Source organism: Heteronotia binoei, chromosome 2, assembly GCF_032191835.1.
Source record: "Heteronotia binoei isolate CCM8104 ecotype False Entrance Well chromosome 2, APGP_CSIRO_Hbin_v1, whole genome shotgun sequence".
NCBI lineage: Eukaryota > Metazoa > Chordata > Lepidosauria > Squamata > Gekkonidae > Heteronotia > Heteronotia binoei.
Window position 1 is genome coordinate 191,867,387 of NC_083224.1, and position 9,925 is coordinate 191,877,311.

At 53.8% G+C, this 9,925-nt stretch overlaps 1 protein-coding gene across 1 annotated transcript; it reads left to right on the top strand.

Annotated features, from left to right (window-relative positions):
* The first annotated feature begins 6 nt into the window (after positions 1–6).
* VMAC (vimentin type intermediate filament associated coiled-coil protein) lies at positions 7–1,858 on the top strand. The gene is made up of 2 exons (XM_060233421.1): positions 7–215; positions 1,492–1,858. The coding sequence occupies exons 1-2, from the start codon at positions 7–9 to the stop codon at positions 1,832–1,834; spliced, it is 552 nt and encodes a 183-aa protein (XP_060089404.1). The 3' UTR covers positions 1,835–1,858.
* Positions 1,859–9,925: the final 8,067 nt, after the last annotated feature.

The following is a 9,925-nucleotide window of genomic DNA, read 5'->3' on the forward strand; positions in this document are numbered from 1 at the left end:
GCGGCCATGTCCTCGCCCCCGCTGGCCTGCGCGCCCACGCCGGTGCAGATCCGCGAGGCCAACGCCCACCTGGCGGCCCTGCACGGGCGCGTGGCCGAGCTGGAGCGGCGCCTGGCCGCGGCGGAGGAGACGGTGCGCGGCCAGGCCCAGAGCCTCATCCGCAAGGACCACGAGATGCGCGGCGCCCTGCGCAGCCTCAGTGACGACAAGGACAGGTGAGGCGCGGGGCCACCACTGGCAAGGACCCGCCCTGCATCCCCCGGAAGGGCAGCTCCTCTGCAGGCGGCAGGGAGGAAAGGCTGTCAAGTCATGCTTTGCAATTATGCTTTGTAATTTCCTTGCGGATTTTTAACAGGATTCAAGGGTGGCCAAGGGTAGCTCTCCAGATGTTTTTTTGCCTACAACTCCCAGCAGCCCCAGCAGAGATTGCTACTGAGACTCAGCTCATGGGCCTTTTGGGTTAGAAGTGATCATAGGAAGTCCTTCTTCACCCAAAGGGTGACAAACACATGCAATTCCCTGCCACAGGAGGTGGCTGCGGCTTCAAGCTTAGCCAGCTTCAAGAGGGGATTGGAGAAACATCTGGAGAAGAGATCCATCAGTGGCTATTAATCACAACGTATTGTTGGAACTCTGTCTGGGGCAGTGATGCTCTGTATTCTGGGTGCTTGGAGGGGCACAGTGGGAGGGCTTCTAGTGTCCTGGCTGCAATGATGGACCTCCTGATGGCACTTGGTTTTTTTGGCCATTGTGTGACACAGAGTGTTGGACTGGATGGGTCATTGGCCTGATCCAAGAGGACTTCTGTTATGTTCTTATGTGACACAGAGTGTTGGACTGGATGGGCCATTGGCCTGACCCAACATGGCTTCTCTTATGTTCTTATGTGACACAGAGTGTTGGACTGGAGGGGCCATTGGCCTGATCTAACATGACTTCTCTTATGTTCTTATGTGACAGAGTGTTGGACTGGAGGGGCCATTGGCCTGATCCAACAGGGCTTCTCTTATGTTCTTATGTGACTCAGTGTTGGACTGGAGGGGCCATTGGCCTGATCCAACATGGCTTCTCTTATGTTCTTATGGGACACAGAGTGCTGGACAGGAGGGGCCATTGGCCTGATCCAACAGGGCTTCTCTTATGTGACACAGAGTGTTGGACTGGAGGGGCCATTGGCCTGATCCAACATGGCTTCTCTTATGTTCTTATGTGACACAGAGTGTTGGACTGGAGGGGCCATTGGCCTGATCCAACAGGGCTTCTCTTATGTTCTTATGTGACACAGAGTGCTGGACAGGAGGGGCCATTGGCCTGATCCAACAGGGCTTCTCTTATGTTCTTATGTGACACAGAGTGTTGGACTGGAGGGGCCATTGGCCTGATCCAACATGGCTTCTCTTATGTGACACAGAGTGTTGGACTGAATGGCCCTTTGCCCTGATCCAACATGGCTTCTCTTCTGTTCTTATGTTCTCTCCTTTCCCTCTGCAGGGAGTTGGCCACGTTGGAGGAGAAGCTGCTCTCCTCCGAGGAGAACGTGCAGAGGCTCCTGGGGCTGCTCCAAGAGAAAGACGCCTTGATCGCCCACCTGAAGCACCGGAGTCAGCTGCTGACCAAGATCTGCCGCAGCCGGCCCGTCCTGGACAATCTGTTGGCCTACATGGCCGAAGGGGAGCGCCTGAGCCCCGTGCCGGGGACCCAGAGCCAGGACAGCTCTCTGGATTGCGGCCTCTTTCTCGAGACAAACTGTACCCTCGGCCTGGACTCCAAAGACTTTTCTCTGTGCGACGATGATCAGGAGTCAGGCCAGAGCTTGTTCGGGACGACCGTGTGAACAGCCTCGGTCGCGGTTACCTCCTCCCGGCTCTGGGATGCACAAGCCCCCCTTCAGCAGAATCCCCAAAGAAGGCCTTGTTTCCTCCTGGAAGCTCTGCCACCCCAGAAGCCCCTCTGCGCTGAAATGCTCTTGAGCCGTAGGTGGGGACGATCCCTGAGCCCCCTCCTCGACCACCAAGCAGTTCCCTTGGGGCTGCTTTAAGAAGTCTTCTGTCTGCTGTGGGGCAGTCTCCTCTTGGTGTGTCTGCCCAGTCCCTGTAATTCAGAGATATCGTCCCCTGTGGGGCAGAAGGAGGGATGACTCAGAGCTTGCATTCCAACACACACAGATATATATATTTCCTGTGATGTGAGCCCACCTTGAGCAGGGAGCTGGATAAGATGGCCTATATCTGGGGTGGCCAAACCGTGGCTCTTCCGCACACATCGTGTGGCTCTTGAAGGCCCCCACCACCCGTTGGCCAGCTTGGAGAAGGCATTTCTCTCTTTAAACGACTTCTTCAAGCTAAACCAGCTGGCGGCTTGGAGAATGCGTTTAAAGTTGCTTTCTTTCCCCCCTCTCCCCCTCCTCCCATCTATTTGGTGTCTGCCTGCCTCTCTTGAGGCTCTCAAGCATCTGATGTTCGTGTCTTGCGGCTTTCAAACTTCTGAAACTTTATTCTATGTGGTTCTTACGTTAAGCAAGTTTGGCCACCGCCGGCTTATATGGCCCCTTCTCCCTCTGGAATTCTGTGCAGTGTTGGGAGTCTTGGACTGCAATCACACAGACTAAATCAGGGGTCCTCAAACTTTTTAAATAGGGGGCCAGTTCACTGTCCCTCAGACTGTTGGAGGGCCGGACTGCCGTTACTGTACAAGGCCGCAGGCCGTCAGTTCTCCGTCTTCTGCATCTCTCTCCCTTCCCCACACCACACACCCCGGCCTGGGAACTCACCTCACCTCAGTATCACCTCACACTCTGTCTCTGCCGCCTCAGCCCAGTGCCGGAAGTGTGTGTTGCTAACGCGAGTTTAGGTCGAACGTCACTTCCGGTCTGATTTTGCCATAACCCGGCGGGCTGCATAAACATCCTCAGCGGGCCACATCTGGCCCGCAGGCCGTAGTTTGAGGACCCCTGGACTAAATAATGCACTTTCAATCCACTTTCAGTGCCCTTTCCAACTGGATTTTCCCCGTTCGCACAGTACAGTACAGTAGGGAAGGGCATTGGAAGTGCGCTATTTAGCATGTGTGACTGCAGCCTTTAGAACCCGGCTTCATCAGAGTCAACACCCACATTCTTTGTTGTCCTCAGAGGGTTCTGAGTGAACTGACCAAAGGCGGGGTGGGGGAGGGCTCATGCTCTGGCCCCGAGTTTGTTTGTTTGTTTTGGGGGATGGTGGCGAACTGTGCTTCTGAATAGAGTGCTTCTCCTTTGGGCCAGGGAGGAAACGCAGCAACCTCTGCCTTTGTTCAAGTGCCTGTTTGGTGCCAGCCAGGAGCTTGGAGCAGTGTCCCTTTTCCTCCCCTACTCTTGGAGGCAGCAGAACGGATACTGGTTGGAGCCATCTGGCATATTTTTAAATGGGGCAGGTTCTTCTTCGTTTGGTGAAACTCAAAATAGGAAGGAACGGCCCCCTGTGCAAGCGCCAGTCGTTTCCGACTCTGGGGTGACGTTGCTTTCACAACGTTTTCACGGCAGACTTTTGACGGGGTGGTTTGCCATTGCCTTCCCCAGTCTTTTACACTTTCCCCCCAGCCAGCTGGGTCCTCATTTGACCGACCTCGGAAGGATGGAAGGCTGAGTCATCCTTGGGCCGGCTACCTGAACCCAGCTCCCGCTGGAATTGAACTCAGGTTGTGAGCAGAGAGTTCAGACCACAGGACTGCAGTACTGCTGCTTTGCCACTCTGCGTAAAGGGGCCGCAGTACAATCGGAAGCAAGTATATAAATACAGATGGCATTTTCTCATCACTCCAACCTGTGCCCTATAAAAGACATCAGACTTTCTTCTCCCCTTAATCGCCTTCCGCTTCCGGAAACGTCTGTGCCCCAAAGCCCAGAGAGCCGAGACCGGTCAAGGTTTGCAGACCAGAGCCAGCGGCCCTGATGTCGTTGGCAGAGAAGGCTGGGGGCTCTCCAGGTTTCAGGGGTCCTTGCAGGGAAGTTCTCCTACCTTGAGCAGGCAGGGTAACAACGCAAGAGCCCTGTTGCTGCCTCAAAGACTCGCCCATTTCTTTGGGTAGAAGGTTTTGTGCAGCTGACTCGGCGGCTGTTGTGGTGCAGCAGTGCAGGGCTTCATGGAGTCCCGTTTCCGGGCCCCGAATGGGGATCCTGCGAACTGAGGGCGTGCCACATCCAGCGACGATGCACAACAGAGGCCCTAACGGCTGTGACCTCTACCGACGCCTTTCCTGGTGTCTTTTTGAAAGTGGGTGGGGCCAGGTGGGATTTTTGCCCAGCAAGCTTCTGATTGGCTACTGGCAGGGCTTTTTTTTTTTGTAGCAGGAACTCCTTTCCCTATTAGGCCACACACCCCTGATGTAGCCAATCCTCCTGGAGCTTACAGCAGGCCCTGTACGAGATTCTAGCAGAACCTCCTTTGCCTTTTAGGCCACACACCCCTGATGTAGCCAGTCCTCTGAAGCTTCCAGTAGGCCCTGTAAGAACAGCCCTGTAAGGGATTCTAGCAGGACCTCCTTTGCCTTTTAGGCCACACACCCCTGATGTAGCCAGTCCTCCTGGAGCTGACAGCAGGCCCTGTACGAAGAGCTCTGTAAGGAATTCTAGCAGGACCTCCTTTGCCTATTAGGCCACACACCCTGATGTAGCCAGTCCTCCTGGAGCTTCCAGTAGGCCCTGTACGAAGAGCCCTGTAAGGAATTCTAGCAGGACCTCCTTTCCCTATTAGGCCACACACCCCTGATGTAGCCAGTCCTGGAGCTTACAGTAGGCCCTGTACGAAGAGCCCTGTAAGGAATTCTAGCAGGACCTCCTTTGCCTATCAGGCCACACCTCCCTGATGTAGCCAATCCTCCTGGAGCTTACAGCAGGCCCTGTACGAAGAGCCCTGCAAGCTCCATGAGGATTGGCTACACCAAGGGGGTGTGGCCTAATAGGCAAAGGAGGTCCTGCTACAAACACAGCCCTGGCCACTGGAGATTTGATTGGCCGTGCAGATTTTTTTTTAACTGTCGCCCGCGCGACCACTGCCATCACCACGCATCATTTGGTGGCTGGCCCCACCCCCCGCACGGTGTGAGAACGCCCATGGGCTCAACAAGGTTGGAAGCACACGTGTGGCTCTACACTGCAAGCCGATGTCGGTGCCACTGCTGAGCATCGGTCTTCGCCTTCCCCTGCGGGGCGGCTGGTTGTCTGGGACTTCCAAAGAATCCTCTTCCGTTATTCCTTCTTCCCCAGCTTTTTTGCTGTAGCTCTTCTTACTCTCCGACCACGTTTGGTCAGCAGACTGATCTTAAGTCGACGGGTTGCGATCCCAAGTGCCTTTCCTGCAAGCAGGCCCCGTTGTGCGTCAGATGGGAGTGACACGGGGCCTTTCCATGGAATGACTGTTACCTTGGCGACGGCCAGGCGGGTTCTCCCTTCGCCTCTTGCGGCCTGCAGAAGCGGCTGCCGCTCTCAAGTGCCTGCATCCTGCGGAGATTTTGTGATACGGAGGTCGTTGGTTTAACTTGGTGGATGCAAAAATAAAACGTGTTTTGGAATATTTGTCTGCATTTTTGGGCTGCAGTTGTTGTTCCTCCTCCCCCAACCCTGCCTGACAGAGTGGCTTAGATCTGCTAGGATCTGGTTGATCTCTTCTTTGGAGAGAGAAGAAGAAGAAGATATTGGATTTATATCCCGCCCTCCACTCCAAAGAGTCTCAGAGCGGCTCACAATCTCCTTTACCTTCCTCCCCCACAACAGACACCCTGTGAGGTGGGTGCAGCTGAGAGGGCTCTCACAGCAGCTGCCCTTTCAAAGACAGAGTCTCAGAGTGGCCTACAATCTCCTTTCCCTTCCTCCCCCACAACAGACACCCTGCGAGGCAGGTGAGGCTGAGAGGGCTCTCACAGCAGCTGCCCTTTCAAGGACAGAGTCTCAAAGCAGCCTACAATCTCCTTTCTCTTCCTCCACGACAACAGACACCCTGTGAGGCAGGTGGGGCTGAGAGAGCTCTCCCAGAAGCTGCCCTTTCAAGGACAGAGTCTCAGAGCAGCCTACAATCTCTTTTCCCTTCCTCCCCCACAACAGACACTCTGTGAGGTGGGTGGGGCTGGAGAGGGCTCTCACAGCAGCTGCCCTTTCAAGGACAACCTCTGCCAGAGCTGTGGCTGACCAAGGCCATTCCAGCAGGTGCAAGTGGAGGAGTGAGGAATCAAACCCGGTTCTCCCAGATAAGAGTCCGCACACTTAACCACTACACCAAACTGGCTCTCCTGAGAGCTGATTGACAGCCCAAATGCTGGAACTATGGGGCTGGGGGGGGGGGGGGTGGCAGGGCTTCGTTGCCTGCAGACAACTCGAGGCTCAGTCTCTCACTCTGGGGTCCTTGGGGAGTGGGGTTTCAGCCAAGAGCCAAACTGGTTTGCGTCAGGCACCAGCCAGCACAAGAGGAGGGAAGGCCAAGTTTTCATGGTTTGGAGGCTTCTCCCAGGATCTGGGACGGGGGAGCCGCGCAACACAGAACGTTTCACACGGAAGGAACATGTCTGTGTGCAGTCTTCCATTCAGACAGTTCCAGGCGAGGGCCACCTGGTTTTCATCATGGTTCTTGCAAGGCCCTGCCTAGGGAGAACGGCAGGCTTGCTCAACTGAGTGGGGAGGAGTGCCAGTGAGTGGCCACAAAGAGCTTGCCCCGCTCTTGCTTCCTTTCTAGCATCAGTGAAGAAAAACAAAAAACTGTACTAGAAATAGATATATTCCAAAACATATAGACCAGGGGTCCTCAAACTTTTTAAATAGGGGGCCAGTTCACTGTCCCTCAGACTGTTGGAGGGCCGGACTGCCGTTACTGTACAAGGCCGCGGGCCGTCAGTTCTCCGTCTTCTGCATCTCTCTCCCTTCCCCACACCACACACCCCGGCCTGGGAACTCACCTCACCTCGGTATCACCTCACACTCTGTCTCCGCCGCCTCAGCCCAGTGCCGGAAGTGTGCGTTGCTAACGCGAGTTTAGGTCGAACGTCACTTCCGGTCTGATTTTGCCATAACCCGGCGGGCCGCATAAAAGTCCTCAGCGGGCCGCATCTGGCCTGTGGGCCGTAGTTTAAGGACCCCTGATAAAGACTCTTGTGTCAATTTTTTAAACAATCAGATACCATATAACAGGGGTGGCCAACTGTAGCTCTCCAGATGTTTTTGCCTACAACTCCCATCAGCCCCAGCCATTGGCCATGCTGGCTGGGGAAGATGGGAGTTGTAGGCAAAAACATCTGCAGAGCTACCGTTGGCCACCCCTGCCATATAACACAGTAAAAAACAATTTCTTTCCCGAGGGAAGGTCCCACCGCAGCAATAAGACTGTCTTTAAGTAGGATCCGTGTTCGAAAATACTTACAGAGCAGCAAGTCCTTACACGTTTGCGTTGAATTCTGCGTGGGATGCAGCAATCCTCTTTAACGATTCAGCTCCAAAGGAAATGCTTCTAAAATAGAGGTACTCCTTACGTATCAGTCAACTTCAGACCCCGTTTCGCGTTAAAATGCTTTTTCAAGAGCCATACCGTTCTGTAATATTTACTCTTTTTGACGTCAAGCAAAAAAAATCTTAATTGCATTTCCATCAGCTTGTCCATTTTAATGCGAAACGTGGTCTGGAGTTGACAGACATGAAAGGAGTACCTCTGTTTTAGAAGCACTTTTCCTTTGGAGCTGAATCAAAGAGGATCGTTGGATGCCACGCTCTGTAACTATTTTATGAAAAAGGACAGTCTTATTGCTGCAGTGGGACCTTCTCTCGTGAAAGAAATCGTCCCATCTGGAGGAAATCAGGAGGCGATCTTTAGCTTGAATGGACCACATGGGTTCGTGTGAGTTTTATTTTTAATACTACATGTCAAGACTCTGGGAGATCCTCGGTATAGGTGGCAGAGCACAGCATTACCCAGACCCCTAGGTGTGTGCCCACACATGTCCCCATTTGCTAGTCTGCCACTAGCCTCCTCATCTACCCACGAAGTCAGAAGCCGAGGGGTGCGCTTCTGACCTTGCTGGACATTACTTGTCAGCCCTGCGAGGCAGGCCACCCGCAGAACGAACTTCCGCAAAAATGAACCATTAGATTGTAGCATTTGAAACCAACTTTTCAGCATAGCATCCAGGGCCTCTCCCTGAAATACCTTCCGTATTTTAAGAGGATTGGACCAAGAGGTCCAATTCCATGAGCCCCCAAAGAAGATGTCCTATCCATTATTTTCAATGGCGGGGAGGCCTTTAAAAGATGCGCAGTCCCTTTCAATGTGATGACCAGAACTCCCTTTGGAGTTCCTTCTGTTATGCTCGTTGCAACCTTGCTCCTGGCTCCGCCCCCCAAATCTCCTGGCTCCACCCCCAAAGTCCCCAGATATGTCTTGAATTGGACTTAGCGACCCTAGGCAACACTCCGCCCCCTTCTGTGCTCCCTCCCCAAGAAGCTCCACTTCCCAAACCTCCTGCCATTTCCTACCCCTCTGGTAGGAAATCTCTCTGTTTTCCGTGCAGGGAGGACTTTGTGCTGTTCTTCCTTTGAGGTTTAGCCTCTGCCTCTCCGGTCTGTAGCCAACACCTCCAGCGTTGCCAAGCCGAGCCTCAACTGGGAGCCCTGGGAGAATTGTTCCGAGAGAGAGAGAGAGAGAGAGGGTTTCAGGCCCTGAGTTGGTAAAGCTAGAGCCCTCCCCTCCCCTTATCCTCTGGGCTTAGGCAGATCCATGAAATGAGACATTCTGTCCCAACAGAACTCTTGGTATCAGCCCCCGGTGGCCTGGAAATGGGGAATCCTAAATTCCCCAGCCCCCCTGAATGAAGCAGCTGATTGCTTCCCACTTCCCCTCCTTTGCTTGTGTCATGGTTTGCTCTGCCTGCGTTGGGTTCCCTCGGGGCCTTTTCCCGTTGTAGCAACTGGGCTCCTCTGCCACAACAGAAGCTGCGGTTTGAACAGAGCATAATTCCAGGTAGGGGCAAACAAGGGGGACCCGCAGCATCTGGTTGTAGCAGGAGGGGTGGGCATGAAAGCTGCCCTTGGGGCAGGGAGGCCTGTAGAGAGGGGGAGAAGAGAGAGCTTGTGCAGATGTACCACCCTTTTCTCCACCCTTCAGGATACACCTCTGAAAATCCAAACTGGAACCTTCCAGTTCACACTGCATATGAATGTATATGAGTGAGTTGAACATATATGAAGCTGCCTTCTGCTGAATCAGACCTCCCTGGGTCCATCAAAGTCAGTATTGGCTACCCAGACTGGCGGTAGCTCTTTCTCCAGGGTCTCAAGCGGAGGTTTTTCACGCCTACTTGCCTGGAGCCTTTTTAGTTGGGGATGCCGGGGATTGAACCTGGGACCATCTGCTTACCAAGCAGATGCTCTACCACTGAGCCACCATCCCTCCCCTAAACATATGAAGCTGCCTACTGAATCAGACCCCCCTGGGTCCATCAAAGTCAGTCTTGTCTACTCAGACTGGTAGCGGCTCTCCAGGGTCTCAAGCGGAGGTTTTCCACGCTGCTTTGCCTGGACCCTTTTTAGCTAGAGATGCTGGGGATTGAACCTGGTACCTTCTGCGTACCAAGCAGATGCTTTACCACTGAACCACCGTCTCTCCCCTAAAGAGAAACAAATTGAACCTATGAAGCTGCCTTCTACTGAAACAGACCCCCCTGGGTCCATCAAAGTCAGTCTTGTCTTCTCAGACTGGCAGCGGTTCTCCAGGGTCTCAAGCTGAGGTTTTTGCCTGGGCCCTTTTTAGTTGGAGATGCCAAGCGGAGGTTTTCCACGCTGCTTTGCCTGGACCCTTTTTAGCTAGAGATGCTGGGGATTGAACCTGGGACCTCCTGCTTACCAAGCAAATGCTCTACCACTGAGCCACCGTCCCTCTCTTCTAAGCTGCTTTTTCAGGCCAAGAAACTGCACAAC

Excerpts from the sequence above, each read along its gene's own strand:
- VMAC (XM_060233421.1), top strand. The coding sequence starts at position 7 with ATGTCCTCGCCCCCGCTGGCCTGCGCGCCCACGCCGGTGCAGATCCGC. Across the intron at positions 216-1,491 it reads CTCAGTGACGACAAGGACAG|GGAGTTGGCCACGTTGGAGG; the intron begins GTGAGGCGCGGG and ends TTCCCTCTGCAG.